The sequence below is a fragment of the Cavia porcellus genome, unplaced genomic scaffold (genome assembly GCF_034190915.1).
Source record: "Cavia porcellus strain 051 isolate PalLab524CR breed Dunkin Hartley unplaced genomic scaffold, mCavPor4.1 scaffold_16, whole genome shotgun sequence".
Taxonomy (NCBI): Eukaryota; Metazoa; Chordata; class Mammalia; order Rodentia; family Caviidae; genus Cavia; species Cavia porcellus.
In genome coordinates, this window is record NW_026947499.1 from 9,828,758 (window position 1) to 9,854,626 (window position 25,869).

General features: G+C 39.6%; 2 protein-coding genes across 5 annotated transcripts in view; one reads left to right on the forward strand and one right to left on the reverse strand.

Annotated features, from left to right (window-relative positions):
- Nucleotides 1-399: 399 nt before the first annotated feature.
- Nucleotides 400-7,312, forward strand: Erp29 (endoplasmic reticulum protein 29). Its single transcript, XM_003462948.5, has 3 exons — nucleotides 400-623; nucleotides 5,317-5,455; nucleotides 6,498-7,312. The coding sequence occupies exons 1-3, from the start codon at nucleotides 480-482 to the stop codon at nucleotides 6,998-7,000; spliced, it is 786 nt and encodes a 261-aa protein (XP_003462996.1). The 5' UTR covers nucleotides 400-479; the 3' UTR covers nucleotides 7,001-7,312.
- Nucleotides 7,313-10,732: 3,420 nt separating this feature from the next.
- Naa25 (N-alpha-acetyltransferase 25, NatB auxiliary subunit) overlaps nucleotides 10,733-25,869 on the reverse strand; it is a 64,874-nt gene continuing 49,737 nt past the window's right edge. For 3 of the 4 annotated variants that reach the window (XM_013144827.3, XM_003462949.5, XM_063225664.1), the window contains 7 exons: nucleotides 25,063-25,306; nucleotides 24,538-24,661; nucleotides 23,589-23,654; nucleotides 22,323-22,420; nucleotides 21,465-21,575; nucleotides 18,068-18,214; nucleotides 10,733-13,873 (listed from right to left, as the gene is read on the reverse strand). In XM_013144827.3, the coding sequence (XP_013000281.2) occupies nucleotides 13,751-13,873; nucleotides 18,068-18,214; nucleotides 21,465-21,575; nucleotides 22,323-22,420; nucleotides 23,589-23,654; nucleotides 24,538-24,661; nucleotides 25,063-25,306 (913 nt within the window). In that variant the 3' untranslated portion in view covers nucleotides 10,733-13,750. The remainder of the gene's footprint in view (nucleotides 13,874-18,067; nucleotides 18,215-21,464; nucleotides 21,576-22,322; nucleotides 22,421-23,588; nucleotides 23,655-24,537; nucleotides 24,662-25,062; nucleotides 25,307-25,869) is intronic. The other variant, XM_063225665.1, reaches the window with a different exon arrangement.

Sequence of the window (25,869 nt, forward strand, 5' to 3'; positions counted from 1 at the left end):
TTATCGTCCACGGGGAGGAGGGACAGGACACGAATCACTAAAGCCACGCCACGCACGCCTTTGCCGCCTCATGCGGCGCTGGGTAGAACCAAGGCCAGTCTCAAAGAATGCGCGTGCGCGATGGCCTCACCCCCCCTTCCCCTTACCAGCCCCTCAGCCGTTCTCGCGATACTACCGCTCACTCCACCCCCACCCCCCGGTCGGACCGTTCAAGGTTCACCCAGTGTGCGTGCACGGAGACCCCGCTTTCCCGCTCACTTCCCCGCTGGACTAGCCTCTCACCCGGGGCTGACGCGCATGCGCAGCAGCCCTGTTTCCCCGCCCCTTAGGTAGCCCCTCCTTCTCACCCTAGGCAGACCGGAACCTCCAGAAGATGTACACGTGCGCGCGCGCGGCACCGCCCTCCTGGTCACGTGATCGCTGATTCGGAACGTTTTCCGCTACAGCTATCTTACCTCGGGTTCCCAGAATCCTGCGTTATGGCTGCCGCTGTGCCCCGTGTTGCTTCTCTCTCCTCTCTGCTTCCTCTTTTCCTGGGCCTCCTGCTTTTCTCCGCCCCTCATGGCGGCAGCGGCCTGCACACTAAGGGTGCCCTTCCCCTGGATACAGTCACTTTCTATAAGGTAACGAGGGCAGGGAACCCAGCGCACAGGTGCAGTCGAGGTGTCCAGGGGAGCGCACGCCCGTGGGGGACGTTGGGCGCTGTGGGCTGGCGGAAGATAGTCTAATTGCGGTAACCGAAGGACTTCCCACGATCCTATAGGGCTGGTGGAGTCTGGGCCGGGGACATTCCCTGATCTCAGCACACGCGGTCCAGGGGCCCGGCCCACCTTCGCTCCAGCGGTTGTTCCTGCTTCCTCTTTTACGGAGGGGCTGCAAAAATGCACTCTAGGTGCTGCTAGGTACGCCTTCGCTTTATCTAGGGGGAGAACAAGGTCCCGGGCTAGATCTAATGTTCGAGTCCCAAGTGGGAGACCAGAGGGTTGAGGGAAGGGTCGGTACCCGGCCTCCGATTGCGATGAGAGTGGCAGGGAGAACTCGTCAGTATGCTTTCTGGGCCTTGTCTGATGATGGGTTGCAACACGTAAGCCATATAAGGTGCATTACGCATCGCCTAGAAAAGTGCAGGCGTTAAGGATAAGCTGGAGTTGAGCCATCCTGCAGGGACCATGTTGGGTTTGAGAAGAAAATTAATAAAATAGGGTCATGGCATGTAAGAAATTTGGAATCCTGGTCTGAGTGAATGGACGGTGGAAATGTTGAATACAACACCCTTCTACTCCCTTCCTTTTGCATCTGTCTCGTTACGTAACAGTTTTTAAGTTCCTCTAGATTGGCAGGCTAAGTGTTACGAGAAACTATAGCGAGTCGTTTTATTTTTTGTACTGGTTGTGGGGAAGTGAAACTGAAGTGGAGCTCTAATGTGTTTCTCGCAAGTGATTGAACTCTTCTATTTTTGAAAGAGTTGCTTGTTGTGGACTTGGCAGTTGTAGTTTGTTCAAAACAAAGTCTCAAAGAATTTAAAAGGATAGCAATGGATGGTTGGTTGTCAGACACACACCACTGGCGCCCAGTGTTTTTTCATCTTTTTTTGGCAAATTGGGAATCAGGTAACGTCACAGTCCAGATGTGACTAGAAGGATGCTTTGGAGTATGAGGGTGAACAGTATCTTCTAGTCTGTTGGTGCTCCTGCAGTCTTTGCGCCTCTACATTGGTCGTTTTGATGTGAACTCCTCACTGGCCTCTTTCCACTTTCGGGCTTCTCACGGTCCTAATTGATCTCTCTAGTTTCTCTCTCCTCATTCCACCCCACCCCATCCCAGCCCCCAGCCATTCCTGCCTTCTGTGCTTTAAATGTTCCTAGCTCATTACTGCCTCTGGGCATTTGCACTAGCTGATCCTTGGTTACCTTTCAGAGACTTTTCTTTGATTTCTTTCCACCTTCAGAGGAAAGTTCCCATCACATTATCCTGTTTTGTTTCTCTGGAGAGCCTGCCCATCACTGTTTTTTTTTTTTTTTTTTTTCTTTGTCATGGGTAACCTGTCTCACACTGGACTAACATGTGCTTGTGAAGAAGTGGCTATTTTGTTTATTATCTGCACAGAGTAGCAGGTTACCTGTCCTATAGAAGGGGCTAATTTGCATTGCCATGCGTGGTGGTGCAGGCCTTAATTCCTAGCACTTGGGAAACTGAGGCAGGAGGATCAACAGGAGTTTGAGGCCAGCCTGGGCTACTTACTGAGTTCAAAGCCAGCTTGAACTATGTAGAGTGTCACTGTCTTAAAAAAAAATTGTATAGATGAACCATAGTTTTCTTCAGTCTCTTTCCAAATGTCACTGTTTTCCATCACCAGGGAACACTAAAGGAATATCCTAGTATTTTGTCTAGCAACCTTGTTTCATATTTTACCTTACAGTGATTTATATATCCTTTTGCTTCTTGCCTTTTTACATCAGTTAGAATGGGAGACCCAATTTATTTTATTCACTGCTATGTTCACTTCAAACAGGTGCCTGACACGGGAAGAATCCTTAATAACTTTTTTTTTTGTCTTTTTCCTTTTATCGGTACCAGGGATTGAACTCATGACTGCCTGCTTGCAAGGCAGGCGCTTATGCTGCTGAGCTAAATCCCCAGCCCCCACCTTAATAACTTTTTATTCAGTGAATAAAGAATGTTTCTCTACAGTACTTTGAAGAAGCAGGTTGCCTGATATTAGGTATAAAAAAGAGTTTTCTCCAGGATGAGGGAAATGGAGAGATTTGTAAAGCAATTAAGAGATAAAGACTGCAATCCAAGGCCTGGGGACATAGTTCAGTGGCAGAGCACTTGTGTAGGGTGTGTGAGGCTGTGGGTTTGATCCCCAGTACCACAAAAAAAGCAGGGGCCTGAATTAACACAAATTAATGTAATCAATAAGTGTTTTTTAAAAAAACAAAAATAAACAAAATAGAAGACTGCTAGCCAGGAGGCTGAGGTAGAAAGATCACAAGTTCAAGCCCAGCAAAGGTGATTTGGCAAGACACTATTGCAAGATAAAAAATTAAGAGCTGGGCACGTAGTTCAATGTGAAGGCTGTGGGTTCATTAGCATTACTGAAAACGATTGGGGAGGAGGCAAGAAAAATTTTTTTCTGTAAATATTTGCCAGTCAAAACAGATGGAGGAGGGGCTGGGGATTTAGCTCAGCGGCATAAGCGCCTGCCTTGCAAGCAGGCAGTTGTGAGTTTGATCCCCAGTACCGATAAAAAGGAAAAAGACAAAAAAAAAAAAAAACAGATGGAGGTCTCAATTCTACTTCAGTGTGAGACTACTGTATGGTTTTTAGTATTACTGCATAATGTAGATGCAATTCCTTGAAAGTAGGAATGCTGTGGTGTGTTTAAATATTGCTTTTTTAAAATTTTGAGTCAGAGACTCATGAAATTTGTTCAGACTAGGCTCCAACTTGTGATTCTTCTGCCTCAGCATCCCAGAGTGCTGGTTATTTTGTGCTTTTTATACATATTTTCTTCTGGATATGTATCTGCTGCCATACATTGCCAGAGTTCTGTTCAGTCATTGTGTGTTTTCCAAGCATTTGTCACAATCCAGACTCTGGGACCCTAGGGAGAGAACAGGTCAGACAACATCCTTCCTTTCATCATTGCATAAGCAAATAAGGATTTCTGAGAGTGACTAACATAATAAACTAACTATATCGGACAAAGATGTATGATAGGAATGAAGCTATATTAGATGGTTAAAGGAGTCTCGGACATTGGAAGGGAACATTTGAACTGAGCCTTGACTGATAGAGGTGGCCATGCAGAGGACTGTGGAAGGCCATCACTTTGAGCAGAAAACAAATGGCAGGGCCCCAAGTGAAATGAATATAATGTGTTGAACTGAAACGGGCCAGTTAGGCCAGAGAGATATGGTCTGATTTATGTTTTTAAATCTTTCCTGTTTTAGGCCCCCCGAGTTCAGACTTGGTGTCATTAACCATTAAAGACCTGTTCTGGCTTCTCCTTCCTTTGTATCTCTAGGCATTGTTAAATATTCTTACAAATCTAAACCCAGACAGACATCACTATACAGTAAGAGACACAGACTAACAGTTATTTGCCAGCAGCTGGAATCATGTCAGCCTGACATAATTATAGGCAGTGATTGTGATAAATATCTGACCAGTGATCCCTGCAGTAGAAAAGCAAAAAGTTGTGGAGGAAGAGAAGGCAATGTGACCAGAGGTAGCTTGTTGGATAAAATCTGTGCATCGAAAGATCTTTGGTTCCTTGGTAAGTTAAATGAAGACTTAGCATATGACATCAGTTCCACACCTAGGTATGCCCAAAAATGTGTTCAGGTAAAAATGTGAATGTTCAGGGTAGTACTATACACAACTGCCAAAAGATAGAAACAACCCAAATATCCATCATAGAGACAAAAACAGTTTTATTTGGTTATAAATAGAAATGAATTACTGATATGTACCACAAGGACTAATCGTAAAACTATTGCATGATTCTATCAAAACAGACAAATCCAGTCAGGTATGGTGGCACACACCTGTAATCTTAGCAGTTGGTAAGCCGAGGCAGGAGAATTGGGTTGGAGGCCAGCCTGGGCTACATAGTGAGTTCAAGGCCAGCCTTTAACTATATAGCAGAAAACCAGACAAATCTAAACAGCTGAGGCCAGGAAGACAACTAGGGAGAAATGTTTAGTAAGTACAAGATTCTCTTTTTAGGTTGATGAAAATGTTCTGGAAGTAGATAGTAGTGATGCTTACATAACATGGTCAGTGCTCTAAAGTCTACCTTAAAAATGCAAATTTTATGTTACTACAATAAAAATCAATGTCTTGGCAGTTTAAGACATAAAGATCTAGTCAAAGGAAACCAACATCACACAACTTGCTGTCTGCCCTGAAATGGCTGCATGTGAACTCTGGCCTCTAGCCAACTCCTTTTTAGATGGTTTTTTTTTTTTTTGTATTTTCAGATTTCTAGTTTTCACCAAGAAGGGTGTCCTGGGATGATGGCATGCATGCTGAAGGCCTCCTTGGCCTTACTGAAAGAAAACTAGAGGGGAAGCCTTTAGTGACAAGTTTGTGTATTCTAGATTAAGTTGTACACTGTATACTGAACCACCTAATGGGATACCCAACAAATGAATTGTGGGTACGTGTATGAATGAATATTAGGTTGGGAGAGCTTGTATCCTTTCTAGGCTTGTTTCCCTGGTTTCTTAAACAGGGGCTGTCATGGAAGGGAAATTAACCCCAAAGCCCCTGGATTAACCCCACTTGCTCCGCTCTATGCACCCTCAGGTCATTCCCAAAAGCAAGTACGTCTTGGTGAAGTTCGACACCCAATACCCCTATGGTGAGAAGCAGGATGAGTTTAAGCGCCTGGCTGAAAACTCGGCCTCCAGTGATGATCTCTTGGTGGCAGAGGTGGGGATCTCAGGTATGGACTTAAAAAACTGAAGTTCAGGGGGCTTAAGTGACTTCTCAAACTGAACCATAGGGTATGGAGGGGCTCATCCAGGATTCCATCATGGGCATGATGGCACATGCCTGTAATCCTAGCCCTTGGGAGGCTGAGGCAAGAGGATCTCCAGGAGTTCAAGACCAGCCTGAACTATATAGCAAGACTGCCTCAAAAACAAAAGCAGTAATAGCTAACATCACATGTCTCCTGTGCCAGGCTACTATGTGTATTTCATCCATGAGATAATTGATGGAAATGTTATGGTATCCTTTCCCCCATTTTTCAAATCAAGAAACTGATTCCTAGAGTGAGCTGTTTAATGGCAGAACTAGAATTAGAACTTTAGGTTTCCAATAGTATCAGTAATATTTGGCCTGGGCCATTTTTTGCTGAGGTCTAAGAAAATCAGTTGTCACAGTACCAGCTCTTGGAATGCCTGCTACCAGTTAGGAAGTATACTGCAAATACTACCAGGAACTATCTACCAGAGCACTCGGCTCTGAAGGTCTCATGTACATGTATTCTCCCAGTAGCCCTTGGGCGTAGGCACTGTATTCATTACCTATCACATGCTCCCCTTTCTCATTAAGCTCCAGCCAGAGTGAAATTTGTAATCCTTGAATAGTCCAGGGTCCTCTCCCTTCAGACACTTCTTTTATTTGCATGAAGCTGGCCATATGACATCTGGGTGCTTCAGTTGCCATTAGAAGCCTTCCGTGGCTGCTGAAAGTGGACATTCTTACCATTCTTGTCCCATCACCCTGTTTTATTTTCATCATGACACTTAATTTACATCAGAGAGCTTGCTAGTCTGACTCCCAGTTAGGTCCTCAATACCTACCCTACAGCAGCATCCAGCACGTAGTGGACATAAAATATTCAGAAGGATGAATTAAAGCCAGGCTCTCACTTTGAGCCATTACACAGCCAAAATTATTATTCTCCTCTGCCCATGTAGATCGTACAGTAATATCCTGCCCATATCATAGTCTTGCTCATCTCTGGTTTCTGTTCATAGATTATGGTGACAAACTGAACATGGAGCTGAGTGAGAAGTACAAGCTGGACAAAGAGAACTACCCAGTCTTTTACCTCTTCCGTGATGGAGACTTTGAGAACCCAGTCCCATACAGTGGGGCAATTAAAGTTGGAGCCATCCAGCGCTGGCTCAAGGGGCAGGGAGTCTACCTGGGTATGCCTGGTTGCCTACCTACCTATGATGCCCTGGCAGGGGACTTCATCAAGGCCTCTAGTGTGGAGGCCCGCCAGGCCCTCTTGAAGCAGGGGCAGGACAACCTCTCAAGTGTGAAAGAGACTGAAAAGAAATGGGCTGAGCAATACCTGAAGATCATGGGGAAGGTCTTAGATCAAGGTGAGGACTTCCCAGCCACAGAGATGTCTCGAATCACCAAGCTGATTGAGAAGAATAAGATGAGCGATGGGAAGAAGGAGGAGCTCCAGAAGAGCTTAAACATCCTAACTGCCTTCCAAAAGAAGGGGGCTGAAAAGGAGGAACTGTGAAAAAGCACTCTGCAGTGTCCCAGAGTTTGCTGGGGTAGGGAAGGGAGGGGAGAATTACCTGCTGGCCATAAGACTTTTGTGGGTTATAAGAAGTAGTGAAAAAACTGGTATTAAACCAGCAATCTGAGCCCTGAATATGCCTGGACATTGATGCTGATGTGACCATGCATAGGACACCTCTAGAGTCAGTCTGGGGACAGTTGGAACATTTACCCTTTAACAGTTAGTGAAGGAATTGGTGCTATAGAGAGGCAGGTACTGCCCAGGTCCATGACATTCAGATCCAAAATAAAGTTTCAGTGTTTTGGGTAAGTGGACCTGAAGTCATTTTTATTTTTCAAATTAATTCTGGGCTATAACTTGCTTTATTTTAATTTGTTTTTTAGTCTAAGCTCATATGGACTCCATTCTGCCAGGGTAACAAAATATCCTAGTAACTCTTGAAATTGGTCTCAGCTTAAGGCACATCCCTTGTTAGTTTCTACTAATACTCAGATATTCACTAATATTCGGATATCCATCGATAGTCAAGAGTCCTATGGATTAACTGTAAGTGGTAAAAATACGTTGCCCTTGTCAAGACTCAGTAGCAACACTGGGGTGGGTACAATTATTTTTCATGATCTATGAGTTATGTATAGCTAATTTTTTTTTAAAATTTTTTGTCTTTTTTATCAGTACCGGGAATCGAACTCGCCACCGCCTGCTTGCAAGGCAGGTGCTTATGCCACTGAGCTAAATCCCCGGCCCCCCATAGCTAATTCTTGAAGAGTTAGACAACTAAATGACATAATTCCCAGTTAAGTGGCTTTATCCTTGAGTTACTCAGTAAATACCAGCTTTTTTTTTTTGGTACTGGGGATTGAACTCAAGACTTTGCACTTGCCAGGCAGGCCCTTAAGCCACTGAAATGAATCCTTCTCTAAATACCAAATTTTTTTTTTTAACTTTTTTTTTTTTCTTTTTCATTTTTTTATCGGTACCAAGGATCGAACTCACGACCGCCTGCTTACAAGGCAGGTGCTTATGCCGCTGAGCTAAATCCCCAGCCCCGTAAATACCAAATTTTAAAAAGAAGTGTGGAGCTGGCTTTGGTGTGCACAAGTAATCCCAGCCTTTGGCAGGCTGAAACAGGAACTTCATGGTGAGTTACAAGGCTAGCCTGGGCCACATAGTGAGTTCAAGGTCAACCTGAACTACATAGTGAGATCATGTCTCCAAAACATTAAAAATGAATTTCAAGTTTTTTCATTGGAGTGATGTACAGTTATCTGCATAAGCTTTCTAAGTGAACCCCTCTCATATTTAAACACGTAAATTTTCTTTTTCTTTTTGGTATCAGGAATCAAACACTGGACCTTGGACTTGCCAGCAGATGCTTGTACTACTGATCTGTATCCCTAGCCTTAATCTCAAGATCTTATCAGGCTGAGTATCGTGGCACACACCAGTAATGCCAGCATTGGGAGGCTGAGACAGGATTGTGAGTTCAAGGCTAGCCTGGACTATGTAGCAAGACATCTCAATAACAACACAATAGACATCAGACTATCAGCTTCTGAAATGTCTAAATGCATGTGCACACACAAATTAAGTTGGCAGATAAAACCTTGAATTGGGGGCTGGGGATTTAGCTCAGCAGCATAAGCACCTGCTTTGCAAGCAGGCGGTCGTGAGTTCGATCCCTGGTACTGATAAAAAGAAAAAAAAAAGTGTAAAAAAACCCTTGAATTGTTCAGCTGCACTGGTATTTTAGTTGTATGTAAACATCCACCTCTCATATATGGTGTATGTCCTCTGTATTCTGTAACTATGATTGTTTCCTTGTTTCAGTGTGTCCTCCTTTGGTTTTTTGAAACAAGGTCTTATTACACAGTTCAGCATGCCTCTCAGTGCTGGCATTACTTGTGTAATGCCACTCAGCATGAACAATTTTGTTCTAGGGAATGTCATTTTTCTAAAGTGGTGCAATGAGACAAGCAGATGCCTTTTTCCTGGACGAGTTGGACGGATTTTGTGACTTGGCCAGTAGCTGTCCCCCTGCTTACCTTTGCTACCCCTTGGGTCCCACTGGATTGGGACAATTTGCTCCAGTGTCCTCTCTAGCTATCAAACCACACCATTCTTCACTCCAAGGAGAGTGCAGCCCAGACAGCAGAAGCCTAACTCCCACCACCTTGCAAGATACTGTTGCCTTTTTGAAGAAGGATGGGGGCACCCCGAAGTGGCAAAAATCAGGGAGGGAGCTGGGTTCCTTTTTGCATATCTGTTCTTAGCTCTCTTTCAACCTTGCTTTTTCTGTGTATGGCCCCCTTTGATGTTCCATAGACTTGCTCATGATTTTGCACATGTAGCATGGGTCCCAAAAGTCATAGTTTACTTGGGAATTTTATCCTAAGTAGTGTGGGCAGAGTGGCTGGAAGAGCAATAAACATTCCACACTATTAACATGGAAGAGCTCAAGAGCAGGAGCAGAGACCAGCACCATATGGTGATGGCCCGCAGTGGCAGTGACCAGCAGCTGGTTGTGTCAACTGTTGGCATCCAACCTTACCTGGTATTACCTAGTGATGTCGACTGCCAGCAGAACTGCATCTCACTGGTTCACAATTTCCGTGGGAATTGGGCAGGATTGGATATACCAAGAGTAATTTTAATTTACAAGTAGTTCTTGGTAACTGATAACCACAGAAAAATGTTACAGGTAGAGTTGCATCAACAGATATTTATAAAGAACCAAGAATCTAGAGATGTGAACATGATTATAAGATGGCATGGGGTGGGGGAAGACTAGATTTGGCGCATATATCAGGGAATATATGCTGGAGGTTACTGAAAAGATGTGTATCCCCCAAGTATAAATGCAGGCAGAAGCCCACAGATGACATTATATACAGCTAATTGATGGCAGCACTCATCACTGAAACAAATGTCTGTATTGAAATAACAGCATCTAATAACACAGGAACATTAAAAATATGTCATCTTTAGTGAGGTTCAGGAAAGTATATGGCCTTTTGGAAATAGACCAGGCTGGTATTGAATTCACAGCAATTCTGCGTCAGCCTCCTGAGTGCTGGGATTACAGGCATGAACTACTATATCCAGCTTGAAAAAAAAAAAAAAAGAGACATGTGAGTGGATTTATTACCATAGAGAGAAACCAGTTATTTGCACTGTTTCCAATATGTCCAAATCAATTCTGAATCTCAGTTCATGGGTTCAAATACTCGGGTAAATGCCAACAGCCTGCCGTAAATCCTCCAGCAAGCTTCCACTAAACTTAGAACAAACAAACTCCATCTTACCCTGACTAATCCAGTTCCCACTATGCTGTCCCTTGCCACTCCTTTCACTAAATTCTCAGACACACAGCTCTTTCCTACTGGAGCTTTGGCACTTGTGTTTTATTCATAACCGAGTCTTCCTTATTCATGTCACAGTCTGAGGGGTCCTCCCAGTTTAAACTGACTCTCTAGACTGTACTTTTTCTTTCTTTCTTTTTGTACTGGAAATTGGACTCAGGACCTTGCACTTCCCAGGCAGGAGCTGTGGCACTGAGCCGTGTCTCTGGCCCCCTTACTTTTTAAACCGAGACTTACTGCAAACTAATATTTTTATTGCCTCTTCCCTATCTCATAGCCACTAAATAGTATACAGAGCCTTGTTTACCATTCTATCAGCAAAGCCTAAAATTTAGGAATCATACCCAAAATAAATGTTCAATGCACATATATGTTAAATTAATGTATGGAATGAATTACTTTTAAACCAAAGACAGGTGGCTTTAGAACAAAAAATGTAAATTCACAAATAATAAATTTTTGCAAGGGGATACAGCACTCAATACAGAATTGAGATGAGTTACACCAACTGAGAAGGTTGTAGCTTCTAAGAATTCAGGGGAAGGGGAATGAACCAGGCAGAAATGCCAACTGAAAATGAAAATGTTTATATAAATTAACCCATCCAGTTTAAAGTCAATTAGTTACTCTTAAGTTTAAGAAGGAAGACTATAGACTTCCCATATTAATAAATCACATCAAATAGGAAGTTTCAATAACAAACCTTTAGATACATTGAAACCCCTTTATATATTAAAAGTTAAAATGAAAGACAAATCCAGATTGAACATAGTGATTGCAAAATATAATGCAATTTTGAACAATTAAAATTATGAAAATATACAAAATTGATGGGCAACACAACTAGGCATTTGTACATTTTCCATTCTGTGGAGAATACTGAGTTTCTCTACCTTTTATCTGTATCAGGTAAATGATTAAAACCAAATATTTGCTTTGGAGAATCTTAAGTTAGGATCTCAGTAGTATACAAAGCAATAATTTTTCAGTCTGTAAACAGTAGTCGTGTTTTTTCTCCTTTCCTTCTTTTAAATATCAATTTATCACACAAAAACAGAACAAAACAAAAAAATCATACAAACCAAAAACAGCAGCAGCAGCAACAGGTTATTTGGGAATTTTCTTCAAATATCAATGACATACAATTTGCTGGGAGAGGGTGCTTTTTACTCATGTAAGAATATATATATATATATATATATAGATATACTTTTTAAACTGTACACAATTTATAGTGCATGACAGATTCCAAAAGAATAGATTGATAAAAGATATTGGCCATTTCTGCATAATTTCATTCTTTTTACAATTATCTCAAAATGTGAGAGTTGGATCTAATTGAATTGCTACATTCAGTAGGAAAACAAGCAAGTAACAAAGGAAGCATAACTTCAAAAGTAACATCATTTGTCAGTAAAACCAAGAGCGGTCCAGATAGCCCTAGCCAGGAGACTGGTTAGGTAGACCACCAGTCACGCACTGTCCCTGAGGACCAAGGCCAGCCCACCAAGCATACATATGCTAGATTGATCATGGTCAGTTGTGATAGAAGTTTTAAAGAAGATTTCTATTTCTATGTACAGTACTTTTTTGGATTTTCAAAACATCATTCTAGGAACACATGCCATACATACATCCCTTCCACCCCTGCATACACACAAAATTCCATCTAAAATAGGCAACAGTTTTATGAAATAATGATATGTTATCATTAAAGGAGATTCAGAATCTGAACTATCAATTCATTGCATTTGAGACAGTTCTTCCTTTGAAGATGGGGTGTTTGATGGCCATGAGTACTAATTTATATCAAAAATAGTATTTTGAAATTACTTGATGGACTAGCTTCTCTAACAAGTCTTATTTTAAACAGATAATGTAATTTCTAAAAATTTCCTTGAAGTTTAAACAGTTATTAAACACCCTATCAAATTGTAAACCTAAGAAAATCAAGATGAGGGAACAAAAATGCAAACTTTGGACACACGGATTTTCCCAGTTCTCTTTTGGTTGCTTTTACAGTAAGTATCACATTTCACTCGAGCAGTACATATGAAAGAATTGTTGAGGCCTTTAAGACCAATCCTCTGTCAAATGCTTGAATTTCCTCATCAAATTCATTGCTTTGCTCTTACAGATTAACTTTAACTACACTTAGGTAACAAAGACCAAAAACAGAAGCAAGGATTCCAACACCAAAAAAAAAAAAAAAAAAAAAAGTTATCAAAGGAATTATAAAAATTGCATAACATTTTCAAGAGCAATTTTTAACTTTTCTATCAGATCAACCTTTGAAGCTACACAGTCTTGGGGATCAGACCTCCAGGTGAACAAAGTAAATACCATCCTGGTATAATTCTCAAGTTTTAAGAAATCAGACTGAGCATTAAATCCACTGGATAACATTTCCTTTGCCAGCCTAAAACTTAAAATCTAGGTTAAACTGATTCATCCCAAATCAAAACACTAAAACAGTAAATCTTAATTTTCAAGCATACATATATGCAGATATATGTATGTGTATACATATATGTCATATATATATGACTCAAATCAACTGCAGGATGACTCACAAAACCAATGAAAGAACGAGCAGACTTGCCTGTATAAATTATGTACACCTCTCTCTAGTGATTCCCAGTTGGATAAATGACAGCAAACTAGTCCTCAGCAGGTTCAGTAAGTGGTCTGTACTGCTTTCTTCTCTAAACAGCAGTAGATTGAGAGCTTTCTTTGCTTCTGTGTGAGACTTAACTCTCAGGCGCTGGGATGGGACCGTCTTGAGTATCAAGACTGCCAAGTCAAAAGTGAGCACCTGTGGTCATCTGAGTGGCACCTTTCTGATCAAGTTCTTCTGCTCAGTCTCATTCAAGGTGGACTTGCTTTCAATTCAGTGGGAGTAACACAGCTGAGAAAGCCTCAACGTGAGTCTGCTGCTGTGGACAAGGACCTGCTCCCAATCATGACCCCCTCTACCGCTACTTTTTGCTTCCAATGGCCAAGACCAGACTAAAACTCCCACTGCTCTGAGGTTGATGCTTCACACTTAATTTCTATTGCTGCTTTTACACTTCCCCCCAACCTCTGGTGTTTCTGCTGATGGGAGGGAAGAAAAGTAGGGTACTCTTGTTGCTGCCATATGTATATGAACATGTATAAAAAGTGGTCAAACCCAGATGAGGGTCCTGCTTCTGGTTTATATACAATAATTTAATCAGTTGTATATATTTAATATCTAAAAAATTAATTCACGATCGAAGTCCTTCATGCATTTTATGAGGAAGTTCTGGATTACAATGATGGTCAACCAGATGTTGCTTTTGCCTGGGAAGATGGTATGGTCATTTCTGCTTTTAGAGTCATCAGTGCCTATGTTTATACATCTTTAAATTTTTAGTTTCTTTGTGGTCTCAAGCCTTTTTTTCAGCAGCTCCCCCATTTCCAGAAGTGAATGCAGGTAACTGCTCTGCACCTTCTCTTGCACAGTCTTTGAAAATTTTCTCTCTTCCTGCAAAAACACATAAATGAGAAGTTTTGCTCAAAATTTATCCACCTATGTTACAATTCATCACATAAAAGTTTCAAACTACCATCACCTCATTGCAAGATCTATCAGAACAGGATGAGTAGCCGGGTGTGATGGTGCATGTCTGTAATCCCAGCACTTGGAAGGCTGAGACAGGAGAATCATTGCAAGTTTGAGAACAGCCTGGGCAACAAAGTGAGCTCAAGGCCACCCTGAACTGCACAGCGAGACCCTGTCTCAAAAAGAACACACACACACACACACACACACACACACACACACAGACACACACACACGGAATAGAATGAGTCACTTTCAGTATCAAAAAGGGCAAAGAAGGCTAAAGCACAGACATGTCTAAAGAACTGTTGTATGTTCTGCATGTTTTCCTATGTAATTTTTTAACAAGATTTCATTACTTTGCCATCACTACTCTATCAATTACATTTTGTTGTAAGTTATATAAATAGAAAACCAGATTTCTATTAGCTTTCAATAAAAAGATAGTAAATTGCTTATAAGTAGTTTGAACATAAAATTGCTCCTTTGTTATAGGCTGCAGAAAGTATAAAACTTACAATTTCTGATTTTTTGTTTACATTAAAAATATAGCAGGTATTTATTACTAATTTGGAGATCATCAAAGTCACTTTTTAAAGACACCAACTTTACTCACTTCACCTTTGTTTTGTTCTGTTAAAGATACGCTTTCACTATGTAGTCCAGCCTGGCCTCAAACTCACATCACTCCTCCTGAGTGTGGGATTACAGGCATACCGACCAGCATGCTTTTTGCAGGGAGATTGAGAAGTCTCCCTCCACCTGACAAAGCACATAAATTCAAGAAACCAAACAATAAAAAATCAGAGCTTTCCTCCTCAATAAATACCGTATAGTATTTACTGCCACAGATTTTCTGCAATAAGAACCATAAGAAAAGTAAATGGAATGTAGTGCTCGAAACACGAAAGAAACCACATCCAACAGTACTCTTTCAGACCCAGTCTACCTTAGAACTATACATATGTATAAGAAGGTTTGTAAACATCGTTCATTATTAGATGTAGAAGCAGTTATACTCAACCTTCCACAGATTCAACCAAACTGTCCAATGGGTCTGTAATGGAACACATCAAGATTTGCTTGTTGTCCTTAAGATCAAAACAATGCAACAAATACTTAACATTTACACTGTATTCCATGTGTCAGTAATGTAGAGATCACCTAAAGCGTACCAGAGCATGTGTGCATCTCCTATGCAATTTTTCGTAAGAGATCAGAGCCTCTGTGGATTTCTGGTATGCAGAGTGCATGCATGTCCTCTGGACCCCACTGTGCATGGACAGTGAGGGACAAGTGTATAAGGACATTGAGGGATGCAGGTGGTGCAAACTTTTAAGTCTAGCATCCTGGAAGGCTTAAACAGAAGGACTGCAATTTTGACAGGCCAATGTGGACACCTGAGCAAGTTCCTGTCTCAAAAACAAACACACACACACACACACACATACACACACATCCTCATGAGTTTGTTGTGGTGGCACATGCCTGTAACACCAGCACTTGGAAGGCTGAGGCAGGAGGATTGTCATGAGTTTGAGGCCAGTCTGGACTACACAGCAAGCCTGAACTATCTCCAAAAAAGAAACAACAAAATGAATTTTTTCTGGTCACTGTTACTTCACCTTCCAGGATTAGGCTCAATAGTTTGGTCAGGGCCCTAAAGGGAGTGGTAGAGCAATGTGTTTCTTTCCAGCTGCTCTAGAAAGAAACTCCAATCTTAGACGAAGCTTCCTTCAAGTAGTTAATCTGGCCTAAACTGCTGATGATGGAATTCAAGCAGCATCTGAAGGGAGCCATCAGCCTGGCCCTAGACTTCCACTCAGACCCTTTGAGGAATGAGCTTAATGTCACTGGCATACGTGCCTTAAGGACTTACAGGTTAGAGTTTCAAACAAAGTGTTTGTTCCTGTGGCAAGGTACTCAGAACATTTAATGTTATCAAAGACTGATTAATAAAGAAGACAAGTTCACACTGAAATGAGTGAATCAGAAAGTCTTGCTGAATCAAGTATGTTATAAAGGTTTGCCCAGCAGACAGAAATAGAAGAAAGAAATCCCAACCTGGTCAGACATGTTGAAATATGCAGGCGTATGGTGCAGGGCTTCCTGAGTCAGCCTATCCACAGTACATGGTGCATGGTAAATGAAATTAGTGATTTGACCAAAACTGTGTTTGCTAAGAGATCTGTTTCTGGAAATGAGTAAGAGTTCTTTTTTTTTTTTTTTTGTCTTTTTCCTTTTTATCAGCACTGGGGATTGAACTCATGACTGCCTGCTTACAAGGCAGGCGCTTATGCCGCTGAGCTAAATCCCCAGTCCCGAGTAAGAGTTCTTGATTTCAGTATTCTAGATGTTATGCTTAATTCTGAAATATTCTTTAGAGTTTTCTAGCTCTGGTTCTGTCATCTTTTGATCTTTTTTAGAATAATTGCCTTATTGGACCTCCATTTCTCTATTTGTAAATGGAGACACTATAGTAATTACTTTATGGGATTAGAGTGAGGATTAACAAACAATAATTGGCTTTGTATTGCCTGCTTTTGTGAAAGTCAGGATGGATACAGTACACTGAATAGTACCAATTACTCAATAGTGAATGCTGATACCTTGAAGTTTAAAAAATTTCACTTCAACTTAAGTTTCTATAGGGCTTGCCTCTTTTTATTTTTTCCTTTTTTTCTAAACTTGAGGCCCTCTAAGATCTCTTGATTATGGCCTCTACTCTTGGTCTCTTTTTTCTCTTCCCATGCGTATACAACTAAAACTAGTCACGTGTCAAGACCTTTTTTGCAATACTTACACTCATGGAGAATATTTGGTCTATTATTTTGTACTCAGTGATACATTCTATTCTGCATGGATTTTTGTTTGCTTTTTTAGACAGGGTCTCCTAAACTGACAGGCATTCTCCTGCCTCAGCCAAGTGCTAGAATGACAGGCATATTCTACTTCATTTGAAAAAAAATCGTATTTTAAAGATTTTACAGGGATTTTGCTAACAACAAACAGAATTTTAAGAAACAGGCCTAAAATAGCTGGGTGTGGTAGTGCATGCCTGTAATCCCAGCCCTAGGGATGCTGAGGCAGAAGGATTGTGGGTTCAAGGTCAGTTTAGGCTACAAAGCAAGGTCAAGACCAACCTGAAGTGCATAGTGAAATCCTATCTCAAAAATAATTTTTTTAATTAGAAAAAAAAAAAAAAGAAAAAGGCCTAAAATAGTATCAGGAAACACCTGATGGTTGGTACTTCTGACTCAAATCCAGCTGTATTTCCTTTGTGGCCTGCTTGTTCTCACATAATTATGACTGACATAATTATTTCCAATGTTCAGCATGTATTTTTTTCAGGTGGTAAGTGCTGGGGTGGCAAGGAAGTAAACTGATTCTGCAGCAGGCAAATTCTTACGCAAGGAAATTATCCCCTAGATCTCAATAGTATAGCTGATCCTGTTCACCATGCTGACTTTAGTTTTCATAGTAAATGAATAATCCCTAACACACATAGGATGGGGAAAAAATGAAGAGAACACCCCCCACTATTAACACAATAAAAAACTACTGCCATATTGCCATATTATAAACTATACTAATTATAAAGAAAAAGAAAGACTAAATTTAAAAAACACCTGCCAAATACCCTGTCATCACAAACTGCCTGCCCTCCTTAACACTGGGGGATGAACCAAGGATCTCTGCACTGGGTTAAATCCCCAACCCTTTATTAATTTTTTTCCTTTGTCTTTTTCTTTTTTTATCGGTACCGGGGATTGAACTCACGACCACACACTTGCAAGACAGGTGCTTATGCCGCTAAGCTAAATCCCCAACCCTGCTTTATTCATTTTTGACAGTCTCACTGAATAAAGAAGTTCCCCATGCTGGGCTTGAACTAAGATCCTCCTGCCTCAGCCTCCTAGTCTTGAGATTATAGGCACACACTATTGTGCTCAGCTTTATCACAAGGGCTACAAGGAAAAAATAATTAATTGAAACTTTGTGCTTATGATATAAAGAACATCTGAATCCATACATACATACGCACACACATGCGTGCACACACATGCGTGCACACACACACACACACACACACACAAATTGCCTAAAATACCTTACCGGAGAGAAAGAAGTGTCTTCTAAAATGAGTTCTTCAAGCTTAACTGCAATTAGATGTGTTTCAAGCCCTTTAATATGATCCACAACATTGGAAATTAAAGTCTGAAGTCCAGAAACATAGTCTTGGAAACTGGTGAAGACAGGTGGCTGGGAATAAGATTTTTAAAAAATTGAAAGATGATCAAATATATCTCCTGTGTTTATGACACATAAACTATTCTAATTTCATGCTACATCATCACTTAAAGCTATTAACAGGATGGATACAATTTTGGATAGTCTCAGACTAACAACTGCAAACTCAATGATAACCACCAATTTTTTTCCAAAAACTTTTTATTTCACTCTGGGAAACTGAAGAAGAAAAATAATAGAAAATACGTTAGTTGGCTATTACTCAACTCAGGGCTGGGAATCTTCTGCAACTGAGAGGAGCCGAAACTTTATTTTCCTCTCTACATCTTCAAGATTTCATTTAATGTTAATGAAAAACTGAAACAGAATATTTTAAGTTCTAATTTTTTAAAAAAGGTTACAATAATCAATAAAATTCAGAGAAAGGATAGTGAAGAGACAACTTGTCTTAAAAGACACGAGGGCATTAGACATATTAAGTTATATTAAAACCAGTGGTTTTGCAAGTAAATCGTACGTATAGGGGAACTCAGTGGAGAAATCGCAAGCTTAGCATGCACAAAGCCTTGGGTCTTTGAGCACTATTCCCAGCACTATTTAAATAAAAAAATAAAAGTAATTTAAAAGAAACGGGCACGGTGGCACATCGGTAATTCCATCATGGTGGAAAGCTGAAACAAGAGGACAGCAAATTCAAACAAGCCTGGATACCTAGGTCAATAGGGAAGTTCTACCTTGAAATAAAATAGGAATGGGAATGCAGCTCAGCAGAAAGGCCCTGTATTCACCCCCTCTGCCACAAAAAAACAGACAGACAGACAGGAGAAGAACCCTAAAGTCAGATCAAAGCAAAAATAAATGAACTCTGTATCATGTTAACTACATAATCTTTGTTACCTCAGTATTTTAATAAAGTACTATAACTATCTACATTCATTGGAACATTAAAGACAAGAAAAGACCCTGCAAAAATTCGAACTTTATGTAGTGGCTAGGCAAATGCAACCTGAAGTGGAAGTGATGAACTAACTCTCAAAACTAGTGTTTGTTTTGAAACAGCAAATGAATTAATATACTGATACTTTTGGGAATCAGATTCTCACACTCTGGGAAAAGGAAACTACACACAAGAAAAAATGAAAGAAGAGTAGAAAGAACTGATGAATTGAAACTGAAAATTGAAACTGAAAATTCATCACTCACAATTGTGTGCATGTATATGTAGAATACCTTCCCTAAATCTGTTTACCGAAGTAAGCGAGAAACAATGAAATTACAAAAGCGATGAGTACACAAGATGTTGGTGTTTTGTTTTTTGAGACAAGGTCTCATTATGTAGTTCAAACTGTCCTTCAACTGACTATATTGCCCAGGCAGGCCTCAAACTCATGGTGATCCTCCTGCCTCAGTCTCCCCAGTGCTGGGATTAAAAATGTGTGTCATCATGCCTGGCTAAAATCTTGGTTTTGAAATAAAATTTCCTATTATCAGGATCTCAAACGGTCTAATTTCAGTTCAATGAGAAAATATAAAGCATATGGGACATATATGCTATTTAGAAAGCAAGGCTCAAAACCTAATCAGGACATGTTAAAAGCCAAGAACAAACTTGAAGGGGCTAGCTAAATCTGATACAATTTGAGCACCCAAGAGAAAATCATAATACATTATAATAAAGTAAATTTAAAAAATACAGTGAGGAGCCAGCCATAGTGGCTCATGCCTGTAATTCCAGCACTTGGGAGACTGAAGCAGGAGGATGGTTGAGCTCAAGACCAGCCTGAACTACAGAGAGAGACCTTGTCTCAAAAAGACATATATACATACATACACACATACATACGTACATACATAAAACAGTGAATTGGGCTGGGGTTTTAGCTCACTGGCAGAAGTGACTGGTTGGCAAGCATGAAATGAGTTTGAGTCCCAGTACCAAAAGAAAAAAAAATACAGCGAGTGACGTTAAATATATATATTTACTTACACAAGTATACATGCATACATACATATATTCAAGCATACATATGTGAACAAAAGTAGGAAAACTCTTTTTCTATAAAACAGAGCCAGCTAATAGATTGCAGGTATGTACTACCACACCCATCGTAGATTCTAGTATTTTGGAAAACGCAACAAAAGGCATAATTCCACGACTATAGAAACATGAATACAGATTTCACTAGACAGTATCACCATATTGACATTCAATTTGAATGTAATGATCTTCTTGAGCATGTAATTTTGCAAGAGACTGCTGTTTTCTGATGCATCTTCAAATTACCATTCTTTTGTTTTAAATGATTTTAACAAACAGTCTGACAAACAGCAAAAGCAACAAAGTGGTAATCTAGGTAAGGCTCTTCGTAGGTATTATTATACTAATCGTTCAACTTTTCTGTAGGTGAGTAATTTTTTTTTTTTTTTTTTTTTTTTTTAGTCGTTTTTTTGGTAGGTGAGTAATTTTTAAAAATGTATGTATGGTACTGAGCCAGGTGGTGCATGCCTGTAACCCCAGCACTTGGGAGACTGAGGCAGGAGGGTTGCCTTGAATTTGGGGCCCGTTTGGGCCATACGGCAAAACTCTGTCATCAAATAATATTAAAAAAAATGTAGGCCTGGTATATGAGCCTGTAGTCCCACATATTTGGGTGTCTGAGGAGGATCACTTAAGCACAATAGTCTGAAAACATCTGGGCAACATATTATAAAACTCTTTCAAAATTAATTAGGCTAATAAGAATGTATATATGATCATGAAACAAGTGAAAAGAAAAGCCCACAACCAGACGTGGTGGCGTATTACTTATAGGTATTAGAGATTATAGGTCCCAGAATTGTGGGAGACTAAAGCAGAAGGACTTCAAGTTTGAGTTCAGGTTAGGCAATTTAGCAAGATCCTTCAATCAAATGACTGACAGTTAGTTAGGGAGATAGCATAGCGAAGAGTCCCTGGGTTCAATCCCAAGTACAACAGAGAAAGAGAGACAGACAGAGACAGAGATAGAGAGAGATAGAGAGAGACAGAGAGAGAGAGAGAGAGAGAGAGAGAGAGAAAAGGAGAGAGGAAGGGAGGGAGGAAGGGAAGAAGAAAGGAGGGATGGAGGGAGGGAAAGAAAGTCAGGGAGAGAGAAATAAAGAGAAAAATAGTGAGAGGAAAGAGAGAAAGGAGGACAGGGAAAGAGAAGAAAGAGAAAAAAGAAAAAGCAAAAGAGCAGCAGTTTGCAGACAGACTGGTACTTGTTTTTATTGTTGTAATTACCATGATAATGCTGGTTTCTTTTTTCTTCTTTTTCTTTTTCTGTAAGTTTAATTTGTATGGTCGCAGGACACTCTCACAGTAACTTGATACCCAAAGGACAATAGAAATGGTCTGAAAGAGAAAAAATGGCCAAACCGTCAATAAAGATATCTATCAGAAAGTTAAAGGCAATGGATTAAACAAAAAATTTTAATTGTCAGTTTCTATACAAATTCCTTTAATTTCTCCCCTGAACTTTCACTTTGTAGTTTCTACAATCATACACTGATCCAGGCCTTTACCATCTGCTTAAAATATTGCAATAGCCGAATCCCCACCCTCCACCTTAGTCTGGCTCTTCTAGCTAAATCCATTCTCCACATCATTCCACTTTTTTTACTTCCCTATAAAAGTGGGGGATCCATCCTTTTTTGCTTAGTGAAAACTCCAAATTTCTAGGCATGAAATCCAAAGGTTCTTTACCCCATAGCTCTCTCCATAAGCTTCACTAACCAGACTTATAAATCTGTGCAGGGATATCCCCAGATGATCAGCACTTACCCTGCACTGTATTAAAGTAGCTGTTTATGCATCTTCTACTCTACAGTGTGAGCCTGTACACGTGTCCAGTTATGATCCACTTATTAAGTATATCTTAAGAAATTTTAACATGCCAGTTACCAGTAAAGAGTATACTGCCTTCAGAAAATTACAGAAGGGGAGAAAAGTAAACAGATATGGGACAGAAATAAAGGAAAGATAGTATTAAAGAGGTTAAATTGCAGACATTATATGCCTATTGCTTATTCATTGTTGGAAAGTGAATCCTGCATACAATTAAGGAAAATCACATTTTTCAGGAAGAGAACAAAAACGTACCTCAACAAAGAAGACTAGATTTTCTAAAAGAATAGGATGTGTTTTCAAATTACCATCTTTTACTTCCAACAGGTCACCTTTACATTTACCGAAGACATCTGAGAACAGAAAAATATTTTATACTTATAGTCACCTATTTTTCAATCTTATTTTTAAGAATACAGTATCTACTGTAATAGAAAATAAGCAAAGAGAAAAGCTTAATTTGAAGATCTTTTCATTCCCACTTCCCACAATGAACCAAATACCAGAGGGTATTTACTTTAAGCTCCTTAAAAATTCATGTTGATGCTGGGTATATAGCTCAGCAGCATAAGCACCTGTTTGGCAAGCACAAAGTCCTGAGTTCAATTCCCAGTATAAAAAAAAAAAAAATATGTTGACTAATATTTGGTTTTCAAGACAATGCCTCACTATGAAGTACAGGCTAGCCTTGAACTCCCAAGCTAGCCTAAAGACTTGAACTCATGACAATCCCCTGCTTCAGGCTTCAAATGCTAGGATTCCAAGGGTGTGCCCCATGCCTGGCATGCTCTACAGTCTTTAAAATACAGAAATCGGTGGCCAGAGATTTAGCTCAGTGGCACAAATGCCTGCTTGGCAAGCACAAGGTCATGAGTTCAATCCCTGGCACTGGGTGGAGAGTATATATATATATATATATACTTTATATATGTAGCCTTGGGCCAGGGATATAGCTCAGTGGCATAGCGCTTGTCTGGCAAGCACAAGGTCATGAGTTCGATTCTCAGTACCAAAAATAGAAAGTGGCCTTAAAAAGTATATATTCTGGTCATACATAATGAATGCCACATGGCTATAATCCCATCTACACAGGAGACTGAGGAAGGAGAATTCCAAGTTCAAGGCCAGCCTTGCCAATCTGATGAGATTGTATCTCAAATTAATATAAAAAGAGGCTGAGGATATAACTGAGTGATACATAAATAGCATGGGCAAGGCCCTGGGTACAATTCTCAGCACACACACACACTCACAAAACTTTTTTCTTGTAAGACTGATATATCAGTTAAAACATTTCAAGAGCACTAGGCACAGGAAAATTAAGACTTTGAGCAAATGATTTAGGAGAACTTGTTCCATTACAAAGATCATCTTCCAAATAGATATATTTTATTCTCAGCTTTTAATTTACAAGCATTTCTCATTTGGACAATAAAGTAAATATAGATCAGTTATGTTTTTGAAAAAAGCTCATGCTTAACATCTATACACAATACAGGAATCTATAATAAAAACACTTACCTTTTAACTGCTCTAATAAAGACTTAAGGCTATTCTCTATTCGGTCTTGTATTTCCACTGTATCCTCTAAAATTGAAAGTAAGATAAAGAAACAAGATCAATATCTAAAAGTTACTAATGGGTAAAGGTCATTTTTTTCCTTTCAAGGTGCTTGGCATCTAAATTCCATTATTGAGAGAGAAAAATATAAAGGAAAAAAATGTAAAATGGAGAAAAAGTGTCATTAATTACCTACTGTCTAAAATGCTTTTAGGATTTGAAATTTATGTGATTCATATACTCTGATAGGTTTACAAACCTTATAATTTTAAAGAAAACAAAAACCATGGTCAATGGAATAACTGTCATCTCTCTGAGAGCTCAGAAAAAAACAAGGCTAAAAATTTAAAATTCAACTCAATATAGAACCTAGTAATATTTCAACAAGTCAAAGATTTCATCAGCTTTTAGACCTAATAATTGACTAGTTTTACTGTTTGTATGTATGTATGTTGATCTGTTTTTGAGGCAGGTTCTTACTATGTAGTTCAGGCTGACCTGAACTCCCTATATAGCCCAGGCTGGTATGATGATCTTCCTGCCTCAGTCTCCAGAGTGCCGGATTATAAGTATGTACCATTACATCAGGCTAATTGACTTTAAATATGGAAAAGAATTATGCTCTGAAACATTACTTTGAAATCTGTGAATATACCTTCTCATATACTAACCAGACATTTTCTATGACATTTCTAGCTTTCTTCTATCCCACAAATTTCTGTCTCGCTATGTAGCCCAGGCTAGCCTCAAACTTATAGCCATTTTCCTGGTTTCCTGGGATTATAGATGTACACCACACGCCCAGCTTTTTCTATATACTTCTAACAGTGAGGCTATAAATATTTTAACTGCATTTAATAATTTTTCAGTGATAAAGACTTAATGAGCATACATGCAAGTATATACTTACCTAAACCATTGGTATCCAGCTCATAAATATCATTAACAAGATGAAAGGAACTTATCTGGCATTGAGAACAGCCAGAATCAAAAAATCCACTCATTCTGGTAGGTACAGGACCAAGGAAAGGATACTGGAAATAAAGAGGGAAAATTATATCCCTTAATTCATGCAAAATAAAACGAAGGATTTTAACTAGATACAACCTGTTTCAGTGATTTAGTGAAAACCCACTAACCAGCAAACTACTAACTAAAGCATTATTGCATAAACAGAAATGCCACATAATTCACTGAAATTTTTACTAATTATAAAAACACCCCCAATTTTGCTTTTTTAAAAATATCTACTTCACATATGAAGAACAACTCTGCAATTCTTTGAGTCTATAATACTTTTTCCTTTATAGGTGCTATAAACTGGGACCAAAAGTTAAAATTGGTTCTTTGCTACTCAACCAACTCCGATTTCCTACTTAAAAAATACTACCAAAAGTATGACTGCAACTCTGACAACAAATATTTTTAATGATACCTGAATTTCCTTCTCAATAAATCGCTTTCCTGTCTCGACAGCTGCCTCTAGCTGTTGAAGGAGCAAGCGCAGAATATCAATCCGGGAGGACACACCATTTTCAGCAGTCTTCTCTGAGTTCTTTGGCTCCACAGTGTGGTTAAGACTTGGAAGTCCACTGATGAGCCTCAATGTTAAGGAACGGATTCTTAACCAAATGGTCTCCTCCTCCAAGGAAAGCTTCTTATGTTCTTCAGAAACATCCCTTCAGCAGAAACATCACCAGACCACTCATTTTATTTATACTGTTGAGTTTAAATTTTTCAACATCTGCTGTCATCAGTCAATGCACCTTTGAATGACCCCAGCATCCATTTACCATCTGAATGATCTTGGACAAGCCAAAAATTGTTTGAAATGTCATCTATCTATCTCAATAAAATGGGCACAAGAACTTAGCTACAGATTACTTCTACCTTAGACTTTTTTCAAATGATTAAAGTACCTCACTACACATGAATTCAAATGATAGAGAAGTAAAAATTGCAAAGAAAATGTTCTGATAATGAAACATTCACATAGTAACAAGGTTGGTATAAATCCTTTCAGACTTTTGTAATATAGATGTATAATAGTGGCTGCAGATATAGCTCAGCGGTAGAATATACAAGATGGAGGAGAGGAACAGAAGCAGACAGAGAGATAAAATAGTAGACCTGCAGACATCATCTTTAGACAGGTCTAGTCCACCTTCAAGGTTGGCCCCAGCTGATGTCTGTAGTCTAATAGTCCTTAAATGTCAAGAGTGGCTCACGGTGCCTACACTAT

What these genes read in the sequence shown, in the direction of transcription:
- Erp29 (XM_003462948.5), top strand. Translation starts at nt 480, where the DNA reads ATGGCTGCCGCTGTGCCCCGTGTTGCTTCTCTCTCCTCTCTGCTTCCT. An exon ending in ATACAGTCACTTTCTATAAG is followed by an intron (nt 624 to 5,316) that starts GTAACGAGGGCA and finishes ATGCACCCTCAG; the next exon opens with GTCATTCCCAAAAGCAAGTA. An exon ending in GGCAGAGGTGGGGATCTCAG is followed by an intron (nt 5,456 to 6,497) that starts GTATGGACTTAA and finishes TTCTGTTCATAG; the next exon opens with ATTATGGTGACAAACTGAAC.